The 26,302-nt window shown below is 32.8% G+C and overlaps 2 protein-coding genes across 2 annotated transcripts; both read right to left on the reverse strand.

Annotated features, from left to right (window-relative positions):
• Positions 1 to 249: 249 nt before the first annotated feature.
• Positions 250 to 26,302, reverse strand: LOC148621547 (uncharacterized). The gene is made up of 15 exons (XM_088576047.1): positions 26,160 to 26,302; positions 13,974 to 14,115; positions 12,081 to 12,167; positions 11,558 to 11,660; positions 10,896 to 11,016; positions 10,023 to 10,117; positions 9,415 to 9,596; positions 8,943 to 9,074; positions 8,601 to 8,665; positions 8,052 to 8,080; positions 7,610 to 7,736; positions 4,862 to 4,932; positions 3,685 to 3,751; positions 3,185 to 3,238; positions 250 to 2,898 (listed from the first exon to the last, which is right to left on the reverse strand). The coding sequence occupies exons 2-15, from the start codon at positions 14,017 to 14,019 to the stop codon at positions 2,755 to 2,757; spliced, it is 1,323 nt and encodes a 440-aa protein (XP_088432173.1). The 5' UTR covers positions 14,020 to 14,115; positions 26,160 to 26,302; the 3' UTR covers positions 250 to 2,754.
• On the reverse strand, positions 15,077 to 15,927 carry LOC148621548 (uncharacterized). The gene has a single exon (XM_088576048.1). The coding sequence runs from the start codon at positions 15,813 to 15,815 to the stop codon at positions 15,219 to 15,221; it is 597 nt and encodes a 198-aa protein (XP_088432174.1). The 5' UTR covers positions 15,816 to 15,927; the 3' UTR covers positions 15,077 to 15,218.

Here is a 26,302-nt window from a genome sequence, read left to right on the forward strand (position 1 = left end):
CAAGAACCTATGAGATACCATGCCAATACTTGGACCAAGACCCTATGAGATCTCATGTGATTACTTGGACCAAGAACCTATGAGATCTCATGTCATTACTTCTACCAATAATCTATGATATTTCATGCCATTACTTGGCCATGGTGGTAGTCTATCACTACTGATTCCTTTTGATTCCATTTTAGTTTTTTTCTACAAATGACATGGGTAAATGCCATTTTGGAAGTAAAAAAATAAAATTTTAAACCATTCTCAATAAAATATTTTATATAATATAAATAAATGATACAGTTTAATCACTAAAACTTATTTTGATAACGAAACATATGTATAAAAAGCAAATCTTGAATGTAACATGAGCATGGTGGGCTAAACATTAAAATACAAAATAATACTACAATAAAAAAAAGTAGCATCTGTGCAACTGATGAAGCACACAGTACAATCTATACCCATAAAATGAAATATATTTCCTTAGTTCAATCCCAGGTGGACAGAATATCATTCTAATATGACTCCATTTTCAGACTGAAAAAATCTTTGATACAAAGAAAAGACCTTAGGCGTAACAAACAGGCAAAAAGATACAGACCAAATGCTAGAAACATGCTCCTCTGTTTTCTTGGTGACGCATAATATTAAAAATGTCTGATCTTTGAAAATTTTTCATCCTCTAATTTAATGTGTTTTGATAAAAACAAAAATGTGCCATTCAATCTATCAGTGAGTGTGAGAGTAGTTAACATTCCCCAATTCTGTTTTCCTTTCAAATTACTTTAGCAACTTCTAATATTAAAGCTTATTTCATTTCATTATTATATGATACATTATTTTTGTTCTTTTATTTCTTCTTTATAAAAGTATTGAATTTTCACAATAATTCAGGACCTCATTGAGATAATACCATTAAAACTATAAAATGTGCTTTAATCAACTCATTTGCTCATAATAGAGTTCATGCAAGTTTATTTATTTAGTTACCTTCCTTTTTCAGCATCTTTTCTACCATGAGCTCAAGAGTTCACAGTGCAAACAAGTTTTATGAGTTATCTTCCCCTTTTTGTCTGATTAACCAATCAAAAAAGTTTCTCAAAGTTTAACTCCATGTCTTGTTTTGTGCCTGTACACCAATAAGAATCTTAAAATCTGTTAGAATATCCAGGATATTTAACAAAAAGTATGTTTATGAGGATGGTATGCAGTTATTTCATTGAATAAAATTTTCAAAAAAGGTATTTTACAAATGTCAAAATACTTTTCTCTTTTGTGTATATGAAGCAAACTACACAAGGCAAGAAGACATGAAATAGAAATGTTGGTCCCAACATAAGTCACAATCACATTATCAATGATAATTTATAACTTCTGTAAGACATATATGAACTTGCTCTTATTCCATTTCCATGGAAAATGACTTAAGTACCTCTCCGTCTAAGAATTTGGCAAAATGTATATAAGTTGTGGCACATGAAAGGAAAAAACGTAGATATTTTATTGCATTAACCAATTAATTATACCTGATTACCACCAGAAATAACCATCAAAGTGGTAGTAAAATTTGCCTGTTTAAGATATTGATACGTTAAATTTAGTTGAAATGCACTACAGAAAAATGATAGGAAAATTTTCTTGCACTCTTTCCCTATATAAGCAGTAAAAAAATATCTACAGGTGCTTCAGGATAAACTTAAATAGCTTTTTGATTGTTTTCTAGATGAATATATTTTAGGAAAATATGACTAAATTGGGGAAAATGATGTGCCACCCATTGCCTGATTCTTACACAGAATGGTACTTAAATATGCATTACAAGATAGCACATGATAACTGCAGGTTGAACAACTTGAGGATACAACAAAGGATCATAATTCTGTATAGACACTATATCGCCAGAAGAAAAAAATAAGAGAACTGAAATTTCCCCTTTTTCTGAATTTATGCTTAACACCTACAAACATGCATGATTTAACCAAAATAGTGTTTAAGACAGTGGAATATGAAGTGATGGTTAAACTTACTTTAGATGACTGTGATGAAATTCTCTACAAGTGGAGACAAAATAGTCATACATGCAATTACTCCTACAAAGTAAGAGGTTGGAATTCCGTTCCTCCATAATCCAATGGCACCAAGTCAGAAAATAGCTTGTCAAACAACCTCTAGCTTTGCTGGAGTAACATGCAATATGGAATGTAAAATCATATATACTTAATTCAATGTCATACCATTATATGTACATTACTAAATATCAATGCTATCATCTCAAGTAAAACCAACTACTGTATTGACTGTATACAATTATGCAAAGCAAAATGAATACTGGTGAAGGTGTACTTTTATAGTGCAAACAATGATGATGATCAGGGGATATTGATGATCTTTCCTTGATTACTTACCATGATTACGTGATGAACTGGCTTTGGAAATGAAATAGACAATTGACAATAAGTTTTAAAACTTTCTATCAGAACATACAGAATAATAAAAAAGTTAAAATACCCTTGTCAATTACTAGTTAAACACCTAAGACAGTTCATCAGGTAATCGTCATTTCATCAAGGGATGACAAATTTATCCCATTATGATTATCAATGTATTTGCTCTAAACAAAGTTCATTTTTGGCATGTCCAGAGTAATTCTAGTCATAAGTCACAACTGCTATCAAAATCTGATAAGAACATACGACCATTTGAATATCATCTCCAGTTCTCTGGAAGAATTATCACAATATTGCTGTTTCCACAACTTGACACCTAACAGTTATATTTTGGATGAAGTTGGTAAGGAGTGCTTAATTTAACTTTGGTATTTGGTAAGTCAGTACTATAATATTCATACAATAACTCCTCTAAGGAATCTTCATGGGGTCCTGCTTGAGCTAAGAAAAACTTGCCATCCTGGAAAAAAAATCAAATTGAATTTTGTAAAACTCCATAAATCTTAACTACATAGTAATATATACAACAGCTTCATGTAAATAATGATACTGTATTTCAAACTGAAAATATTCAGTTGCTGTTACATGTATCCAAGTTATTCATAGCTTACAAAAAACAACGAAATCATTTGTAAATAATTCTATATTAGATGTAACCCAATGCTTTATCTTGAATGACCAGGGATTGCCCCAAATGACTTTATTCAATGTTTTCTGTACATTTTGCATACATCACATATATCTACCTTGTTTTGTATCTTGTACTTTTTCGGCATATTTTCTGCAAACACAACCAGCACCTGTTGATAAGATATTGAAATTAAGAAGACATCTTTGGATAAAGTAAAACAAGGCAAATGAAAACTTAAAGAAATTATATTAGCAGTCTTGTAAAGTAGATATGTAATATATATGGGAAAAAAAGTGATAAATTTCCTAATATTAACTGTTTGAGGAAACTATTGTGCGGTTTATGTTCTGTGTAAATCAAACATCAGATATTGGTTTCATTCCTTATAATTTAATATTTAGGCAAAAAACTATGATAAATTCATATTTTTCAGACAGGATTATTTCATTGGTAAAAATAGTCCGGCTAAAAGGGGCATGGTTTAAAGCTCATGGTCTTGTTTACTCATCACGTGATAGGAAAATTTGTATCCAAGAAAAAATAAAAACAACGGCACATTTTTTAACAGAAAAAATTATCATATTAAATTATTAGTGTATAGATAATACAGTGTACCTGTCCACCACCATCCCCACTATCCCGGACCAAGTATACTCCGTTCTCTCCAAGGTCTCTTATTAACCTAGGATGAAGCAACAATAAAACACATATCTAGGTAAGTAATATTGTCTTTATTGTACTTTTAGCTTAGATATGTTTTATATTCCTGGTAATTTAAGTTCCATCTATGAATAAATCCATGTTGTTCCGTTTCTGTTTTTCTTTAATTTTCTGTTTTTTTTTAATTTTGTTTTAATTGTGTAATCACTTATGGTAGATCACACCCAATATTTTTAACATCAAGATTTTCATCCACTTTCTGAAAGATGACCTTGACCAAATGTAAGTAAAATTTTAATATAAAATACAAAGGACAGCACACTTAATTTTGAGATAATTGAACCTAAATATGGGTCATTTTAACAATTTATGTAGAATTTTCACTATTTTGCAAACTTTTAAAAACTGGTCAATAAAATTTCATAAAAATATGCCAAAAAAAAAAAACACTTTTCTGACAGTTTTCTAGATTTCAATAGAAAATGGAGGATCACCGGAGTTTTTTCTTCTTGTAATATTAAAACTTGAAAACTTTTAAAATTCCCATTTCAGTCAATATAGACCATTTTCCCGCCAATTATCCCCGTTGAAGGAGGCTTTTTTTTAAATTAATATGTGTAATTTTACTACACATGGTTGTATTTAAAGTTCATTGTGAATCATTTAAAGACGATATATATATATATATATATATATATATATATATATATATATATATATATATATATATATATATATATATATAATTATCCGTTGTGATAGGTCTACCTTAAACAATTTAGTATATCAGAGCAAATTAGGTAACACTTTTTTCCCGTAATTTAGAAAAAAATCCTTATTCAGTTAATTACTATCTGTCTTTCTGGTACAATTTTTATATGTTGCAATATGCCAAATAAAAAAAAAAGATATTTCTTCAAATTGACATGGATGAATCGATGAATGCTTGTCTAAAGTGTCCTTATTCAGTTAGTTATATTTAAGAATAAAAACACAAGGTTTTCTATGACATGCCATAACTACAAATATTGACATACCAAACAGAATCACACACAACAGATAAATCTTGAATCTATTCTACAAATCAATATTTTACAATTAACCGAGGTCAACAATAATATAATAAACTTACTCGCCAGTATGATCCCGGTCACCATCATAATAAATTTTGTTCCAATAGTTATCAGGGTCATCGTCATCTTCCTATTTGATAAAAGATGTATCTTTTAATAACACTGGTGTCTGTAGAATTTAATGGAACCTTAAGTCAGAGGCAATCCATTGAACATGAAGAGGGGTACTCCAGCAGTGCTAGAGGTTGTCTGGCGACCTATTTTCTGACTTGGTGTCATCTGTTGGGGTATGGAGGAATGGAATTCCAGCCGCTTACATTGTGTGAGTAGAACAGAGGATATGACGGTTTTTTTAAGACTTAGGCTAGGATATTCAACATTATTATATATCAATGAATAGTGCAATAAAAAGTAAGGGAAATGTGAAGCATTCAAATTTCAAGTAAATATTAATTTCTTTCATTTTACGGCAAATAATAAAACTGGAAGCCATGACTCCTATGGGCATGCACCCCGTATCCTTTAACACCAAATAAAACTCACATAATACGGTACGTCTTGTGATTTATATTCATTGGTCAATTTCAAACTTTTAAGAATTTAGATGAAACCTGCATATTTTTGTGGTTGATGACTAATTAATTAAGATACTGTTGAAATTGAAAAATTGGCACTTTCTTATTCAAGGTTTAACAAAAAAAATGATCAAACTTAGGCGAGATAAAGTCCTGAAATGAAAGACTCATTTGCTTGTTTGAAAAAAAAATGTGTAACAACATTTATAGCACGTGTACGCGCGGTCTATTAACTTTCCAGAAATGTTCATTGATGCAAGAATGATCATTTCAAGGCTTGTTTGGAAAGATTCAAACAAAAGTATATTAAGATAAAAACAAAAACCAAATGGAAAGTGATATATATTTACTAACAGTTTATAAAAACAGCGACGATCACACGGAATATACATAGAAGAACAACCCTTGAGCAGAAATACTTTCCAGACTACAATCTCACCTTATATGCGAATTATTCATAATTATGTCGGAAGGGTTGCTTTTTAAATGAATTGATTTCTTAATATCTGTTTGTACATTAGGCTTAATGTTCATTTCAGTCCTGGAAATTCCGACAACCAACAATGCACAAAGATGTCGGGCACATCTCGAGTAAAACTCTATAATGAAATTGGATGGGGACTACACGAGGGAACGACGCAAAAAGCAGAAGCTTATTTTTGTTCATAAAGCCCTTGGTGGGTACCTCCCGTGTTACTTATCAAGGTATGTTACATCTTTCGTCAATACTGATGTTAACTATCCTCTCAGGAACCCGAGATTATTTAATATTCCTAAATGTCAAAATCAGGCATATAAGCATAGCTTCTTTCCTAATGCCTTTGAGTTGTGGAACAACTTGGATCAGAACACACAAAACGACGTCACGTCTTCTTTCAAGAATAAACTAAAAGGTGATCTGACGGCCACCTCCCCCAGTCATTATTCTGTTGATCCTCCTAAGTTGAATTTTGTCAACTTCGTAATGAATTTAGCAATTTGAATGATCATCTGTACCGGTCACACTTTTCTGAGAGCTCCATTTGTGAATGCGGCTATGATATTGACGATAACTATCACTATTTTTATGTTTGTCCACTTCACGATAGACAACGCATGAAATTATTTCATGGCCCTATATATTTTGATAATATTACAGTTGATTTACCAACATTACTTTGTGGTTTAAGTGACCTGTCTCCAGACGATAATATAATTGTCATCACAAGTAGTGTATACATTTATATAGCAGATTAAAACGATTTGAATAGTATGTATTGTCGAATGTAGATCTCATTCATCAACACAATTTTGTTTTCATATGCAACATTGTTCTCATATTACATTTAAATTCTCAAGCTCATGGTTAATGGATGCGATGATACAAAGTTCTGATTGCTCCTTTTGTTTTTTGTTTCATCGTTTTGTTTTTGTTTGTATTTCTGTTTTGATTTTCTTTTTAAAGTTAACCTTTTCGATTATTTTAATACATAGAACATAGAACTTGTTTCTTTCTCTGTTTATTCGAATTCACCCTCTTTTCACATTACCGGTATATAAAAAAAATCTTACTTGAAACTATTCAACAATCTTGCATACAACTTTGTGTTTGGTTGTATATATCATACTGAATTTAATTTATGAATTAACTTTAGTATTATCTGCATAGTATGAAACTGAAGGTCCATTGGCACACTATTATAGATTAAATAATATAGACAAATGTAGGCTTGCTAATGGACTTACCAGTAATCAGTGTTCTTATATTAAAAATGATGTTCTAGCTTGTATTCACCATCTTGTAATTGGAGAGGATATATATAGGCATAGCCTGTTGTGCAATCCATTTGATTTAGATCAATAAAATATTTGTAATGAAAAATGGCTTTTTGTCTTCATGCCACCCGTGAGAAAATTCTTTCATTGTAGGAGAATATCCAGACGATAATTATCCCAAATTTTGCTTGAAATTCCATAATTTAAACAAGAGAGTGCAATTTAAAGTTCCCTTATCAAAGTAACTGTATATCTTCAAAATCATGCTTTAAAATTTCAAATTAGAAAAATAAAGAAAGAAATGTTACGCATTTCGACGGAAAACAGGCGTACTAATTGCCATTGATAAGAACTGCATACTTTGCAGCGCATTTCTTTTTTTTTTCAAATATACAGCCGGGGAGCTAATTTTTCACGCATCAACTATACCAATTCAACTTTAAACTGCAGTTGGCTATAGGTTATTAAAATTAATACCTCATCAATATCATCACCTCCCAGATCGGACACTAAGGACATCTTCCTTTGATCCTCTTCGAAAGATGATTGGGAGGCGTTAGACTGTTTCCTACTGTTTGATGGCGAGTCAGTTCCTGATGCACTCCTCAAAGTGAAAAAAAAGAATATTGTGGGTGTATATAGAACAGATGTCAGATAGATGACATAGATTTAGTGTCCGATAGATTATATTTAGAAATGAACTAGATTTAGTTTTCGAGTGAAGTGAGTTTATCCTGTATGGAAAGGTGTTGATGACGAGGCAATTCTTCAAATTACGCAAAATCATGGTCCAGGTCATTTTAATTTGTCCAATATTCATGAAATCAATATTTTAACATACTCGTTGTAAAATATTGACTTCAATGTAATGGTTTAGATGCTCGTTTATTGAAAAAAAATATATGTATATAACACTTACTGTTTTTCAAAACGGCCTTCTATTTCTTTCTGTGATAAAAATATAAACATATCATTATTATTCTAAATTTATATAACCATGCTCAATATCAAATTTCTGGGAAAAAGGACGTTCACGGAAAAATGAGGGTCGGAGTAACAAAAATTTGCTACCATTTATACACTTGTTAAAGTAAATCCTAATTTACAACATATCCAAAAATTCGTTCCGAAGTTAGAATGCTAAAATGAATGTCCTAAGACTATCCTAAGATGGTCATAAAAGTCGGAATCAATAGTTATAAGAACAACAAAATGACTGTCTTTTACACGTACCTGATAAATCGAGCATACAACGAACGACGTTCGGGCAATTAGTTTAACAATATCAAAATTAAACTCTCAGGGTAAGACAAAAGGTCGCAAGCATTTCATGTTTCACATAACGTTGGCTCTAGCTGCAATTCTACACCACGTGACGTTCGCACACAGCTAGACCAAATCTAAGTCTTTCTAGTATTGTTTTTAGGTAGTTAACACAAAAGGGGGAAAGGCAGACAATTTAACTTACTGTCAAAGCTGAAGCCATTTCTTTTGCAGCACTTTCAGATCTAGAAACTGACATTTTTGATACATCTAAAATATAAAAATGTCAAATAAAGATTCCTGTTTTGTCTCCCACTTTTAGAGTTTACCAGTATCAAATCAAATCAAAGATGTATAATTATTCTTTATTCAAAATATACTACTAAATCATTTCTGACATACACGAAGATACTTATTTAAACAATTTATAGTATTTCTAAGGTAAATATTTCATTGTACAAGAAGTTTGTCCTTTATGAATCTTGTCCTTTTTTTAAATGATGGAATCATCATGTTGAAATAATTAGAATAAATGAAAGAAACGTACCAGGCAAATCTCCAGAAGACTCCTTTTTCTTTTTCTTTCTCTTCTTTTTCTCTTTTTTCTTTCCTCCTGATGAAGGTTCAGCCCTCGGGGGAATTGGTGGAGGGTTGTCTGGTATGTCTTCATCGTCAGAAGCTGAGAAAAATTTAATCATTTTAGAAGACAAGTTATTTTTGTTATAGAATTGTAGGTCATGTTTAACAAATCACATTAAAGGATAAAATATTATCCAAATGCACAAAGCTTCAGCACGAATTTGATGCAACAAATTAAGAATCAATTATTCATTGCTACTCAAAGCAAATATAAAATGTGTTCCAACATTGCAATAAACGAAAGTAAAAAAATTGGGAGGAAAAACAAACCAAACAATTTCCCCCTAAAAAAACCCATAACCATGACCATATAAGGTGACATAAAAACATTTAGTTTTATTAATCACCGTAGACAAAATTGAGGTAAACAGAAATTTTACCTTCATCAGCTTTTTTGGTGTAAAGACCATAGTCTTCTGGTGGTTTAAAAGAATAAGGATCATCGTAAATGCTCTCTTCGATGTCTTTATAAGTCAAACTTGCTGTATCTCCATCAGCTGAGTGACCAAACCCACTATCATTGGAATATCCCTGAGCTTCAGGAGTTTGTTCTGTCTTCAATCTATCCAAACATAAGTTTACAAATGTCACAAAAAATGGTGAACATTTTTTTTAAAGTGAGTCCTCTCCAAACAATTGTGTGTATCAAAACAGATAATTACAGAAAAATTAAAATAAAAGAAATAAAAACAATACGACGATGAATGTATTCAAAATGATTCGGTCTAATGCTTGAATTCGTTGAGGTTAAACAATGATAATTGAAGTTGGGAAAACACTTGAAGTAAAGGTAAGCCTTCAACGGAACACCGGATGTTCCGAATGGGTGTTCCATTTTGCCACATGAACCCTGAACTACATGCTCATATGTGTTGCAAGACCATGTGTGAAATATTTTTGTGTTTCATAATTTTTATTAATCACAGTATTTTTTATTCTGCTTTGGTCTAAAATGTGGTACATCTAAAAGTATCCAAATACAACTTACATCTTAGTAAACCCTTCTGTGTAGTAATAATCGCCATCCCTTTTCGCAGGATTATTAGCCAACTTCAATTCCTCCTTAATTGCCTTCATCCATTGCTGATAAAACACATTAATGAACAAATGTCGATATGAATCGCCTTTTTGACATTAAACGACGTAGTTACTTGTATAACATAACTCTACGTGATCTACTCTAGATCGGTCAAACATGATAATAATAAAAAAATAAATATAAAAGTATTTGCATAATCTGAAAGATCTGATATGTAGTTTTTTTTGGTGTTTTTGTAAAAAAAAAGACAGGTAACTGTGTCATGTTAATAGTGAATATGTTTATTTGGCGATTTACAATGCATCACGCATAATTCCTATTGACACAACTGCACTCTTACAAATACAAGAACAAAACAAAGAAGGAAACTATGAAAATATACTTTCTGTTTTGCTTCCCTTTTTCCTTCTTTCCATCTTCAAAAGTTTTCTGTCCATTCATCTTACTGTATGTAATTTTATAAATTTCCCTCTTTTGCATTGCAAAGGGCAATATGCCATATAGTATCTTGATACTCTCTTTTCTAGTCTAGTTCAAAATTGTGCAGTCGAGCCCTTTTTAATTCACTCTTAATCTTTTGTATAGATCATGAAAATACAATACTTGAAATTATCTGTTGGACGTCAAGTGTTTTCTTCAGGTTTTAGGTTTAGAGGGAAACATAATACCAAACCAATACCATAATTGTTATATTATATGTATTCAGGAGGTATTAAAGAGAAAGCATTTGTGTCTTTAAAAAAATGGGACCTGTTTAACACATGCAGTGTGTATGTGTGTGTGTGTGTGTATGCACTTTGCAGTACCAAAAAGTAAATATACCTTCATTTCCATTTCAGAAGAGCATGCAAAATAGTAGGACTTGAATTCTTCTTTATGGGTATGGTCGATCTTAAATGGATAGTACGCTTCTGCAACTCTTACATCCATAGCTCTTGTTACACTGATAAATTAATAACAAATTCATGTTTCACATTCGCATTTAATTTGGAATTAAATAAAAATAGCAATTTTAAAGACCTTTTTTTCATGAATCCATTTTCCAAATCCTAAAATAAACATTTGATCGAAATTGAAATTTATTCTCCTTTTGTGTGTATTAAAAAAAACTACTGTAACAGTTCATAAAATCGCAATGTTTTCGTGGATTATCTATTCAAAACCAATCCGTCGATAATATCTTCTAGATCTCAGAAAGAAAAAAATAAGAGAATTGCATTGTTTTGTGGCTGAGTGTTTTTGGGCTTGTTACGAACGATCTTAGAAAGAAAAAAAATATTAAGAGAATTGCATTGTTCTGTGGCTGAGTATTTGTGGCCTAGTTCCCAACGGTTAAAAAATCAAAGATTGACAAATTGTGAAAATTCTTAATTTCGGTATACCATAGTTAAATACACGACTCTCACATAAAGAAGAGTCACGCAGGCTTTTCATTTGGGAATCTAACATTGGTACAAGTGTTGATATAATTATTGCATACATACGAATTAAATCCGAACAATGAAAACTTCCCCGCCGGACTTTTGCAGTATTCATTTCGGAAGTAATAAACACATCCAGTGCTTATAACCATGTAGACTTTAGGCCCTGGAAACGAAAAAGAAATTCTAAAACGTGCAATAATTAGCGAATCTTAAATAATTTCTAAATAAAACTGTGTTTGTTGTATATGCATGTATACATAAAAAGGCAAGATTGAATCAATGTAAAATTGTAGGGGAAAAAAGCGCGCTAATAACTAAATTCCATACTCAAGTTTGAAATTCATTCCTAAACTTAAAAAAGACCACGTTCATGTGATGACTGCGGTTGTTTATAACTTTCGAAGAAACGTAATTATAGGAAGGGTAAAAAATATTAGAAGCCGATGGTATGTTACCAAAGACAAAGGAATGAAAAAAATGACGATACGAAACGAAATAAAAGGACATGGTCAAATGTACCATTTTGTTCTGAATGAAGTCTGTATACAAGTAAATTTATTACTAGTAACTGAATTCTACTTACATCTAAAAAGCTTTAACTTGCTGGCTAAATGTCTTTTTCTCACCCACCCACAATAAGATATAGGTTGTTTCAACAGATCTTGACAACCTAAGGGGTACAAAGAGATATGATAAATTATGAAAGTTCTACATTTAAAACTGAAATGGCCGACGAACGTTTTGAGTTTACTAGACATGTCCTTAATATGACTGATACCCCATCTGCAGGATAGTATTCATCAAGGAAGAAAGGAATCATAACTTTGCCTAAATAATCTACTGTCTGAATCTTGACGACAACGTTATTGAGGACAACTGAAAATGTCCAAGTCAATAGCTGAATCTTTGAAAGATCAGTCAAAATTTGAATATAATTAGTCCCTCCGTCGCCTAACGGCGAGGACAAACAAGGGAGGAGTTGCGGACAGCAGTATTTCGAACAGTCCGACTGACAGACGAACAGGCTGACCGACTGAAATCTAAATATAGCCCTCAAACTTCATATATGGTGGTATAATGACTGTATATTACAGAGTGGTAAAATAGTTAAAAAGAAAGAGAAATAATTGTGCATTTATGCAAACAGAAAACGTAGCTTTTGTCACTAATTGTTTTATTAATTTGATAGTAGGCAAAAACGAACTATAACGCTTACAATAAGTACTGTGAATAACCTCTCAAAACGAACCCCCCTTCAGAAGCACTCGGACTTTAATCCTGTCAATCACTCACTGAAAAAATAAACTTATTATACTTAATTGGAGTACTGTATGTAGCCTCACAAATTGAAGATTCATCCTCAAATGCACTTTGACTCTAAACATGTGAATTGCGCATTCATATTTCAAATTAGTCACCTCATTGAAAGTATATCATTAGTATTAATCATGATACTTTTAATACTACTTTTTGTCAAAGTTAAAAAGAAGGTTTATAAAGTTGTACTTGTACTTGCGGTTACAGACTCTAGACATGAAAAACATTACCACTTTCTTTCTCTCTTCTTTCAACGAGCCAGTTTCTTATTATGTTAATTGATATAAAAATAAAACCGTTGTAATTATAGTTCTGTCTATAATGTGATTGATTGGTAGTTTGTAATGCCGTTTCGGCGACCAGGGTCATATCACGGCAAGAACATTTAACAAAATGAAAATATTAAAAGCAAGATCAAAGTCTCTTCATAAAATAATGAAATTAAAACAAAAAGCTATTTACATATACAAAAGGCAGTAAAAGGTGAATCTAAGACATAAAATACTCATAGAAACAATACCTCGATAAAACATTAAAAATTTGAAAAATCAAGGAAGGTATCAAAATTTAGATTTAATTAATACAAGGGAAAACAGAACAATACAAAAATATCACTCGCCCACTTTTATCTCAAATTTCTGATACATGTATTTCAGGCGAAAGTAATAAATAGCCGGTGGTTCGGCAGGACATTATGGTGCATTAAAATACACTGAAATTTGATTTTCTAGCCACACCAGGTGTAATGTAATATACATATATTTCATCAATGGGTTTCATTGAGTAAGCAACTGTATCGAAAGGCTCACGCTCTCGTCAAATAAGTCATCTCGAAAAAAATTATTGATATTGAATAGTTTGCTGCTCAATTTTAAATTAATTCGTGTTTGAAAATGCCATACTGCCATGGTACTTTTTGGTGGGACAGGTTCCTTTCGCCCCTAAGTTACTTAAATCTGCTGCTGGCCCCAAAACAACATTATACACAGGTATTTTGTATTGATGTCAACTTGTATATTTTCTCTTTTTAACGGATTTCCTCTGAGGGATTTATCATACGGTTTCGAAACCTCGTAATTTATCGATCACTGTTCAAAAGTCCCCTTACTACCAAAGCCCAAATCACACCTCCACCTCTTTAAAAAAAATGAAGGCATACCTATACTAGCTAGAGGCTGCGGAATTTTGGCGTAGATATCACTCATGACTGGCTTCTCTTCATTGAATCACATGATGCCAAGAAATGATGGTGTGCTTAGCTTCGCTCAGATGGTCAACTCTGTCAGATAGACACTTTCACGCTAGAAGAGAATTGAAAGACAAAATAAGTTCTGTTGGAATAGTATACTTTAGTAACGTGTGTGTACTTTTTATCATGACTAGAATACGCCTCTTTATTTGGAATTTCTGAAATGACTTCACAGTTTGAATTTAAACATATTTTATTGTCAAAGACAATTTGATTAGACACAAGTTGTACAACTTATCGATGCCTTCTCCTAATATATACATTTGAATGATACATACTTATGACATTTACAATAAATAGTATTATTTACGAAGTTACTATAGAGACAAATAAATATGTAGTGACCCATAAACATAGTTGCATGCACTGGGGATTAAGCACAGGGATATCGAAACATATTTACTCAAATTGATTGGATTGTATTATGTTTAAATAAGTTATAAGTTGAATTTTTCAAGACACACATGCATCAATGTTGCAGTGGAACATGATAAAAATAAACACAAGTAGTGTTCACGATATACCCTACGAGCTGAATGTAACGACATTATATTACGTAAAAACCGCCTAGTAGCTTCAATGAACGTTTGAACATAACTAAAAATCAATGAGTTAAACTCGTAACTCAAATTATCATCTCCAAAAAGCAGAGTTTTGAGACAAATATTTGTTCCTAGACCAGTCAAAGTTTGAAAAAGCATGTTTCGTTGCACAGTAAAATTTGGACAGACGAGAAAAAAATGTTCTGCGTCTTCTGTCAAAGCTCCACAAGAACAGCTTTTATCAAAAATAATATGTGCTCTAAATAAGTCGTTTTTCAAAGCACTAGACTTATTTCTTATTCGTGCATGAGTCAAATTCATGAATCGTTTACCAATGAGGTAAAACGGTGATGGCCTATTAACAGAATTGTTATTACGATATTTTAATTTTAAACGTAATTTAAATGTATCAGAAGAAGGTGATTCTCGTAAGGAGATATCCAAATTGTTCCATAGGCTCAATGTAGCTGGCAAAAATGACTGTTGATACAATGAAAGTCTAGTTGGAGGGACGCTATAATTTCAGTTATTGCGTAAGTTATACACTGAAATCTCAGATACTAATGGGGGAAGTAAATCTGATAAATATTCAGGAAAATGTCCATTAATCACATTAAACAACAAAAGAAGCTTCTTTTTTTTCTCTTCTATCTTTTAATGTTTCCCAACCAGTCTCTCGATAAAGTGAATCTCTACTAGCACATGATGTTAAACCCGTAACTATCCTGGCTGCTTCAAGTTGGATTTTCTCAATTCTATCTGAATTGACTAATCCACAATTATCCCAAACTTCGCTAGAGTATTCTAGAATCAGTCTTATAAATGTAAAGTAGATCCTCTCGAGGAATTCTCGATCCAGCTTAAATTTCAATTTACGTAATACAATGAGTTGCTTAGAAGCTCTCTCAATTAGAATATCTATATAATTTGTCCATTTGCAATCAGAGCTAAATACCAAGCCGAGATGTTTATGTGATTCGACTGGTTGTATGAAAGAATTATCAAATGTGAAAACAATATTAGTAGCTCTGTTGCAAGTACTAAATACCATAATGTCAGTTTTATCAGGATTTAGCTTTACCAGCCATTCACTAGACCAAGTAGAAATATTTTCTAAGTCCATATTAGTCATATTGACAAGTGTCTCCTCATCATTGGCTACATGACCAATAGAAGTGTCATCTGCAAATAATCTACAAAGCCCAATCATACTATCAGATATGTCATTGACATATACAACAAAAAGAAGAGGTCCTAATACAGATCCTTGTGGTACACCAGCATACAATGAGCCTACGGTTGATTTTCCATCAATGAGAACAACCCTTTGTCTTCTAGATTCTAAATAACTATAAAGCCACTTTAATATATTACCCTTGATACCATATCGTTCTAATTTAAAAATCAATCCCTTAATCCAAACACGATCAAAAGCCTTGCTAACATCGCTAAACGTAATGCAAGTTTATTGACCAGAATCTAAAGACACCAAAATTTCATGATAAAGTTCAATCAATTGATGTACTGTAGAAAAACCAGGTAAGAATCCCGACTGAAATTTATAGATAAGATTATTGAAAAATAAATGGTTAAAAATAGGTTTATAAACTATCTTTTCTAAAATTTTACTTGTGCAACTCAACAAAACAACTGGTCTATAATTTGATACCTTTGATTTGTCTCCCTTTTTATACAGGGCAATAACATGTGCTAATTTCCAATATGATGGAAACGTATGAAATCTTAATGATTTGTTGAAGAGCATGCATAGGGGTCTTGCTAATTCATTTTTAACAGCAATAAGCATTCTGTTGCTTATAGAATCTGGGCCAACTCCAGAGTTATCTACCAATATCATCGGAAATTAAGGGTTACTGACTTAACCCTTTTATTGACTCTTTAAAGGGATTAAATTGACACACCCATTTTAAAGAAGCTTTAATTAAATCCGCATCCAGCTTTGAAAAAAGCTTACAATTGGTATCAGTTAAGACAGATCAAACCTATTATACGGAGCAATATTTGAATAGTTAATAGTTAAAAATGTAGAAATTTTTTTCTAAATTACACATTGTATCAAATTTCTCCTTTATATGAGGTGCACATTGATGATGTTCAATGTACTTATAAATAAAGTGCAAAGTGTGAAAATAACATTGGTTTAATACTTATTGAGATGCACATTACACAAAGTAGGTACCACTCACAACAAAGTGACATAAATTGGCTAAGTTCAACATGCTAAAATATAGGAAAAAGTTAATAAAATTTCATCATAACAAATATTTATAGTAGGTGTACATCCTCAATTTGTATATAATCAATGTGCACCGTTGATGACAAAGAAAAAAATAAAAGAAGAGTGGTAATGTATCCCTACATTTTGGCTGTGCTATTATTTCTAGTCGTGGACGTCTTTGATCAGCTGTACTATAGTTTCTACTGTAAGATTTATATCGTACAAACACATTTCAACGAGAAACTTTTAGAATAGTACTTTTGCAAATTGGTACTTGCCTATAAAATAAACCATGAAAAAGTATCAAAGGAATCATCGTATTCACAGCACACAAGGTACAACTATACTGAGCAGTATATTGTTTAATGTCGTCTATGATATTTTCCTGATTTTTTGTTTTCAATCAAAGGCCATAATTATCAGGGATACGTCCAGTCGGTCTAGTTTTCCACATCGCTGAAACACGCGCCGTAAATGATAACTTCCTTCTGATTTCTTCTTGAAAGTTGCAAACAATAAGTATTTGTTATGAAATACTACAAACATAACCAGTCATATACTACATCCTCTGAAAATTGGTCTCAATATTTATATAGTGCATTTTGTAAAGAGTTTTGGGAGAGGACATCAATAATGATGTGATAATTTGAGTCCAAACCCCTTGCTTGTACTTTCCAGCAAATAAATATGTATAATTTATGCTAATTTCTACACATAAGAAAAAAAAACCAAAACATTTTTTGTTTTTGCATTGAAAGATAGAGACAGTGTAAAATGTGTATGGGTTTTGTTAAACAAAGAAGTGTGTCCACAAAACAATGATTTTTAAGATATGGCTCAGTAATTATGACGCCTTACGATTCATACCGTCATTACAAAAAATTTGAACTGATTGACGGTCACATGTTGTCCGTTTCCAGCTTGAAAAACAACTTGTCATCTGTCATATATATCCTCATTCACCAGCGGACCTAACCTTCAATGAACAGCATAGCTCCTCTTTCATTAGAGGACTTAACCTTCAACGGACAGCACAACTACTCTTTCACCAGCGGTATTTAACTTCAACGTACAGCACGGCTCCTCTTTCACCAGCGGACTTAACCTTCCACAAATAGCAGGGTTCCTCCTCCGCCACCGGCTTTAACCTTCGACAAACAGCAGGCTCCTCTTTTATCAGCAGACTTAACCTTCAACGAACTGCACAGCACAACAGGTATCTTTAGTTACAAAAAAGAGGAACTCCTTATCCCCTTGAAGCACCTTACTTTACATCAGTATCAAGGGAGCTCATTATGTTCGGTTTCTGCGTATAATATCTTTTTTTTTGTGTGTGTGTGTGTGTGTGTATGTGTGATTTGTTCTACACCTATTGTACTTTTGTTCTTACCGGTATTGATTTGTCCACGGGTTTCCTGACGTTTGTATCGCCGATATAATCCTGTCCCTAAGCCTAAAATGTCAAATCTTCTTACGGAACAGGCTTTATGTTTTGGTATTATTATTAGTGAAAAGTCTGAGTCTATCCACAGTCTATTTTCCGTCAAGCTGAGATTCCATCCACATGCAGCTGATATAATTGTATTATGTAGACAGACAAAAATATCGTTGAAACTTATAAAAGAAAAAAGCCTCAAGATTGAAATATCCACACCCTAAACAAAATCGGATATGAATCAAACGTTCATTACGTGAAATAATCCCCTTATGCAAAACAACAAAACTGCTTAGGATACTGATGCAATATTGTAGGAAATAATTTGATAATCGATTTCAAAATACGGTTCATAAAAAATTCGTATCCCCTAAGAGTACCTGTATGGTTAAATGTTACCGATATTTTTTAAGTATCCTTTGACAGAAAAAAAAACACATACCAAATGCACCAGTACTGACCTCAATCCATATTCGAGACCCTTTTATAGCAAAATGCGATGCAGAATACTATTAAAAAGTACATAAAGTGAAGAAGATGTCATGGAAGCAAAACAAAACAAACACAAAAAATTTAAAAACTCTTTGCATTTGAGAGCAAAATTTGCTTTATACAGTTTTTTTTTACATTCACACACCGTGATAAAATGTGTGCAAATGAATCTTTTTTCTGTCTTAAAACGCCTACTGATACGTTAAACTTTGCCCTGACATGTGTTACAAATACAGACGGAGCATCGAGAGTATGCGTGAAGTGAAACCAATCAAAATGTATGACACACCGAAATGTCTTTATTTTCAGTACTCGACAATGACCATAATTTTATGTTGGTTGTTGATTATACCTAAAAGTTCCTTATTAGCTAGTAACAACACAAGTGTTATTTGTATTTCGCTTGCAAAATAGAATAAAAAATGTTCGAAACTAAGTCTAGATACACATGAATGAAGATAAATATCCTGAACTATTGTGTACAAAGACGTCGACTGCAGTGCAAATATACTGAAATTTAAAATCGGACAGCCAACAAAATGGGCAACGGTTGAAAAATGATTAAAGTATCCAAATAAAAATGTCATGAAAGTGAATAGATTGCAAGAAAATATTTTTTTTTTGTTCTTTCGTTCAAAACTTTTTAACACATTAAATGAAAGCAGATATATTACCGTCCATATGTTCCAACAACCCTTAAAGAATGCAAGGCAAAACAATGTAGGAGCCACTTTGACTTTTTTATGTTCCATCCGTCTGCTTGTCCATTTTTAAAGCACATCCATTCTAAGTAATCAAGTAATCAATGGATTTCGATGAAAAGGTATCAACATGAAAGAAATATTACTGTTCAATTCATACAAGGGGAGATAATCCAAATTGAGAGTGTACTCGCTATAAATAACGAGTGCATCTCCTCCTTAAGCACTCAATGGATTTTGATGAAAAATTACCGAAAGAATATGCATTATATTTAGATGTACATGAAGAGGGATTCCTTTAAGGGGAGAAAATCGAATTAAGAGGTTGACATATATACTTAGTTGAAAGCGTGTTGTGGTAACCCTCTTATGAGCCCATTAACAGCTTTAATATTAAAGTGTTCATTGCTACTTTTGCATGATACAAAAAATTTCTGATTCGTCCTTCAATACCCATTACTGGCAATATATAAATATCAACGATAGGGCGCGCGGAGGAATTTGAAGCTGAATAAATGGAATTTTCACTTTTCACATAAAATGACCAATTCATATGACAGGAATATTAATTAAAAAAAATCATATCTCAGATGTTGATGATTGACTAGCGAGAGAACTATTAACGCTGTAAAATATTTTGTTGATGAGAGCCAAAATTGTTTAAAATTCGACATAATTTCCGTACAGTCAATTTGACTTTTGGTCCCAAATAAAAAATTATCCTACCAAGTTTTTTTACGACCGACATTTGCGAAAAGCTCTATTTTATATATGACATTAGTGTATGTTAGGTGGGTATATGTCGATCGCCATATCATAACAATCAACGAGTTCATGATGTCGACCTTGATAACTTTAGTCTACTGTCAACATACATGTAATCTTGTTCCAGTAGCTTATTCGTACTTGAAGTTTAGGAGGGTAAGAATTGGCAGGTTTAGACATAACATAATTATGAGCTGTGTAATGAAAACTCTATACACATGGGCTAAAGGAAGGTTATTGCCAAGACACGAGACAGTGTCCTTTTATCTTCAGTTTTTTGCGACAGACGCGACGTAAAAAAATCGATAATACTGGATTATTCAGTAGTATATCAATTTAGCAGAAATAAAGGTTAAAGGATCTGGCAAAGGACCTTCTTTTTTTTAAACAAGCCTCACTAAGAAGTTTGTATCATAAGAGTAGGGGGGCAGGTCGCCAAGTAGAGGGAGAAAAAAAGTTTGCATTAGTAGACTTGCTGTCTGTTGAAAAACATGTGATCACAATGGACAAAATGTTGTCTTTATTTTGACAAATAAGTTAGATGATTAAGCCCTTTATATACAAAATAAAAACTAGAGTATTCATTTATTAGTACATTTCTTTGAGAAATCATTTTTTCATGAATTTCGTATAAAAACAGGTCAAGGAATCTGAAAATTGAGTTTGAGTAGACGAGATAGATGGGAATTATGATAGTTCATGCTTAAATTTGTATGCGAATCAAGTGGACAGGTATGTTTATATGGCTTACAATTAAAGTAATGATTCGCAGTTGAAATGCTTATTGCTTGGCCTAAATACTTAAATAGTATACAGTTGATAAAGCCTTGATCTAGACAGGAAGTAATAAAGTCCTTTAGGTCATGCCAAATTTTATTTAAACAAATAAAGTGCATGTTCTAAAAAGCTTTAAAAATAACCGCAACCAAAGTCTTTCAAAACAGTAGGTCAAAGGTTCCGACCGACTAATTTTTTCTTATTTTGCAGAAAAAAAAATGGTTGGTTCTTTACACCCGCAACGTAAGCATGTCTCATAAGACAATAAAAAGGCCAATAGTTATCTATTTTTATCCTCGAATTAAGTATTGATCATGACTGACTGTATGTATTTATGTTTCACATCAATTCGTTTCATGCATGGATCGTAAAACAATAAAGCACTGCTTGTGTGAAACAAATGGACATGTATGTTTTTATGGCCTACAATTTAAGTAAATGTACGTTTTTTATTATCATTTAACTTACCACATTAATATCAATACCTACTCTAATCCTTAAATAAACATAACATAAAGACGTTAAAACAGAAATTTGTACAAGATTTCTATATGATTTGCTGGCGTACTATTTGATAGTAATCTGTATTTGTCTACAAAATTTACAAGAATATCTAGGAAATGCTAGAAGGCCAGTTTGATTAAAAAACACAATATATTGAGTTCGTTATTACGGAGACTTCGATCTATTGTAGTCCAAAATGTATGGAAAGCTATAGAGGAAACATTAGATTTCTATAGCACAACAGAAAATCAAGTAAAACTAGTATGTCAATTGTTTGTTGAAAAAAATCTCTTTGAAATAAACACGTAAAGATATTTGGTTTGATACATAACATGCTACCTGCTACAAAAGTTTGTTGATTTTTGTAGTTGGTAACCTAGTCAGATGCAATTGTTGATGTTTCCAACATTATTTTTGTTATGGGAACTTGACGACCTTTCATTAGAAATACAACAACCCTACTTTCGTTGATCTTTAGCATTTTGCACTTATTAATCCCAACTGGGTTCTTTTTAAGTATCAAAGTATCAAAAATATTTGATATTGAGATGTACACATTATTACCTTTAATTTGATATGCAACAACCTAACCATATAAAAAAAACTTAAGTTCTGCACTCATTGACCTTATCCAACTCATTTTTTCGGGAGAAACCATCGATATTTCGCATGTACTTTTTAAGACCTTTCATTTGATATGCAAACATATTACCTTCTAAGAACTTCAATTTTTTGCACTTAATGACCCTTCTCTTCGAACATGTATTGCTTATCGAGGTTGAAACTCTGATTTTTGAAATGTACTCATTTAGACCTTCAAAGTAATATATCACATGACCCCCTTCGACGAAGTTGGAAAAAAAAACGATGTAATATCAAATCTATAAGTAGGTATTGATGAAATTTATAAAACTATTGGAAAATATGAAAATTTTAAGTTGTTGTAGTATCTTTGGTTTTTTATATTGATCCTTGGTATTGTGTCAAAGAGGTATACTTGAGCAGATCTTTCATTTTGTGTACTGATCACTTGTTGTGGGTTTTAAAATTTATACCCTCGCTCTGAAAAAACTAAAATTTCAATAGATCCAAAGCAGACAAGATACCTCAAATCTGAAAAATATGATAATCTACAGAACATATGCAACAAAATTAAAAAACAATTTGGGCAATTGCAGAGCTTATTTTGAGCACACTGATTATTTAAATATGATGCAATAACAAACTCCGGAACCGGAAGTCGAAGAAACATGAAACTAGTTACATAAATCTTAGGATTACTTGAACTTCATGAAACTAACAAGGTCAAGGTCAAAAAATTATGTCAAGGTCACAAAGCGGATTCTGCAAAACATTAAAATCATCATAACTTTTGAACAGATGGTCTGATATGTGTAAACTTGGTCTCAAAATTAATGGCTTATCGAGAAGGTCATTTCATACGCTGCATGTACGCACTTATCTCTTATCGTTTACTTAATATCAAGGCCTGTAAGTGAGAAAAGTGAGAAAGCTTTCTAGCACTCTATGACCTTTGACCTAGGACCTTGGATGTAAATGAAAGGTCACATGGACCAAGGATAATTGATGAAGGTCCCATTTCTCTACAATTTTCGGTTCTCGAATTATAAATTTGAAAAATGAGTTCGGGGACCATGCCGACCATGTTAAACGGGAGATAAATTCTACAATAGATGATGAAATTTTTCAAAGGGTTATCCTGTAAAAGTCCTAAATGAGGTCTATCGATGGTACAAATTTTGTAATGATATCTTGAAAGATGACGAAACAGTGCCGTGTCAAAATAAATGTTGGAATTAAAACAAGAGGCTCCCAGGAGCCTGAATTGCTCACCTGGTATAGACTTTTGCCTTTCAAAGGCAATAAATTTAACCAGAAGTTGTCCAACAATTTTGACTCAAGAAGATTTTGGTAAGACTTGTCATAGGAATCATTTATGCAATTGAGAGTTTCTTTCTGTCTATCATAGTTTTCAAGATATTGGCTGAAAACTGTAAAAAAAAAACATCATTTTTGCTCTTTCCAGTGCAATAACTCTAACAAAGAGTCGTTTGACAAAATCCCTGAACACTTTTGTATTTCTAAAAATAAGGATCATTTCAGCTACTGAAAGAATTCGGCTCCAAAAAAAAAACAAAAAAAAAACAAAAAACAAAACGTCAAAAAAGGTCAACGGAAAGATCTCAAAATGCTGAACACTTTTACCCACGTCAGAATTTGGCTAAACCTAATGGTTTTGGAGATATATGCGAAAAACTACTGTCTGATCCCTATGTTCTATTTTTAGTAACGGCGGCCATGTTTGTTCGACTGATCAAAAATCCCCACATCAGTTCTATGCAGGATACCCGAGGGAACATTCATACCATGTTTGGTTCCAATTGGTCAAATAGTGTCAGAGGAGAAGATTTTTGAAAGAAATAACATTAAAAATAGCACAAAAAAACCGTCAAAAAGGCCAATAACTCCAACATTACTTACATTGTAACGGATTAAAACGAAAATTTGACCACGGGTAGATCTCATCATGAAAAACAGTTTTACACCTTCAGAATTTGGCTAAACCTAATGGTTTTGGAGATATATGCGAAAAACTACTGTCTGACCCCTATGTTCTATTCTTAGGGACGGTGGCAATTTTTTTCGACGGATCAAAAATCCCCACATCAGTTCTATGTAGGATACCCCAAGGGACATTCATACCAATTGGTCAAGTCGTTTCAGAGGAGAAGAGTTTTGTATAATTGTTAACGACGACGACGACGACGGCGGACACCAAGTGATGGCAATAGCTCATATGGCCTTTGGCAAGGTGAGCTAAAAAACTAGCACTCTGCGACCTTTGACGTTGGGTGCAAATAAAAGGTCACATGGACCAAAGATTATTGATGAACGTCCTACGTCTCTACAAGTGGCGGTTCTCGAAATATAAATTTTTAAAACTTTAGTACGATATTTCAAGGGATATAACTCCCGTATGGTTTGATAACAAAGTACTGACTTATGTTTATTAATGAGGCCGTCTGGTTATGTACATGAAACCGTTTCCAGATTTATTCTGTCTGTCATGATTTTTAAGATATGAGGAATTAAATGAAATTGTTTCAAAGGGACATAACTCTTAAAGATGGTAATGCAATCCTTAGTAGGGTCACAATCTAACTGAACCTGATGACATCTACATGTTCACTAAATATGGTCATGATAACCTGAAAAATGAGTTGGTGGGGACCATGTTTAACGTCCGAGCAGCAATATTTCAGCTATATTCAGACAATGAACATGAAATGGATGATAAAATGAACATGAAATGAAAAAAAAAAGGATGGGTCACAAGGATAATAGGGTCGACAAATTTTGGTTGCCACTGGAAAAAGAGGGGATGGGTAAGGTCGGGCAATCCAGCCTCCTGTGGCGGAGCGCAAAGGTTCCTACTCCTATCGAATACCACAGCAGGGTTCTTTAACGTGCGAGGAACGTGGCATCTTTCCCAACACGGTGCACCACTATGGTTTGCGGTCAGGTTTTCCGTATTATAGCCTGACAACCCCAGCATGTAACACGCCAGGGGTACCCCATTCCACCACCTGGGGCACACATCCCAGTTGCTCTGTGGGCAGAGCGCCTAGCCCCCGGCTAGGTTTCTGAGCACTATTTAGTCGCCTTTTACGACAAGCTTAGCGCTGCTGCAGGCCTATTCTTTTAACACCCGGACCTGCACGGGGCGCTCTATGTCAAAGAACATTTTGCAAATGATAAAAAAAAAGCCTTTGAAAAATACTAAGGTCTTCCCATGCAGGGAAAGACCTTAAAAAGTAAATGAAAAAAGACATCATTCGGATAAAAAACGAACGAACCACTGACACCTTCGTATATACTGGGACAAGTTGGCAGTTGACATGCCTATTGCTTGACCTAAATACTCTAATATTGTACAGTTGATATACCCTCGATTATTTATCTAGACAGGAAGCAAGAAAGTATGTTAGGTCACAACAAACTTTAATAACCAAATTTGTAGAGACTTTTTAAAAACAAATGCACATGAAACTATACAGCACATTGACATACTGGTAGTACAACCGAAACTCCCACGAAATAATAACACACTCATTAATACTCTACATAAGGTATTATTTGCCAAATATGGTTTGTTGTCATCCTACCCAGTGGGGATTTCTACCGGATGAAATAAATCAAAATACTTGTAACTGAAAACGATATACTTTCTAAGTACAGACAATACATGTATGTATACTTTGAATTTGATGAAAGGCTCAATCGAGGAGGAAGTTTTATTATGATACACACATTATTAAACTCATATCAAGCTTGAAAATATTCATCGATAAACCTGCATAGTCCCAGAACCATCATTAAATCAGGAGATAGCCTTGAGAAATGCTGCCGTAAGGGAAATATTCTATTTGGTTGAAAGCAAGACAGTCATTGGCATCGTCAATGCTCTCTTGGCAACTGAGAAATTTAAGTAATAAAAGGATAAATATGTTACTTCTTAAAGGATTTTCGAAACTGTCTTTTGAAAGCATGCTTAAGAAGAACATACAATAGATGAACAAATACCCCTATATTCTAATTTATGCTTGTAGTTTTTCTTACCATTGATCAAAGGGTGAAATGTCACATATGTCTCAACGAGGAAGTTAGAAAGTACACATTCGACAGTCCTTGGCTGTTTAGGTAGTATTTAAACTAAAATCTACAAACTAGTATTTAAAACCTATACGATAACTTCACGTCAC

Source organism: Perna viridis, chromosome 3 (assembly GCF_037379345.1).
Source record: "Perna viridis isolate PV_CMFRI_1.1 ecotype Kerala chromosome 3, ASM3737934v1, whole genome shotgun sequence".
In the NCBI taxonomy this organism is placed as follows: domain Eukaryota; kingdom Metazoa; phylum Mollusca; class Bivalvia; order Mytilida; family Mytilidae; genus Perna; species Perna viridis.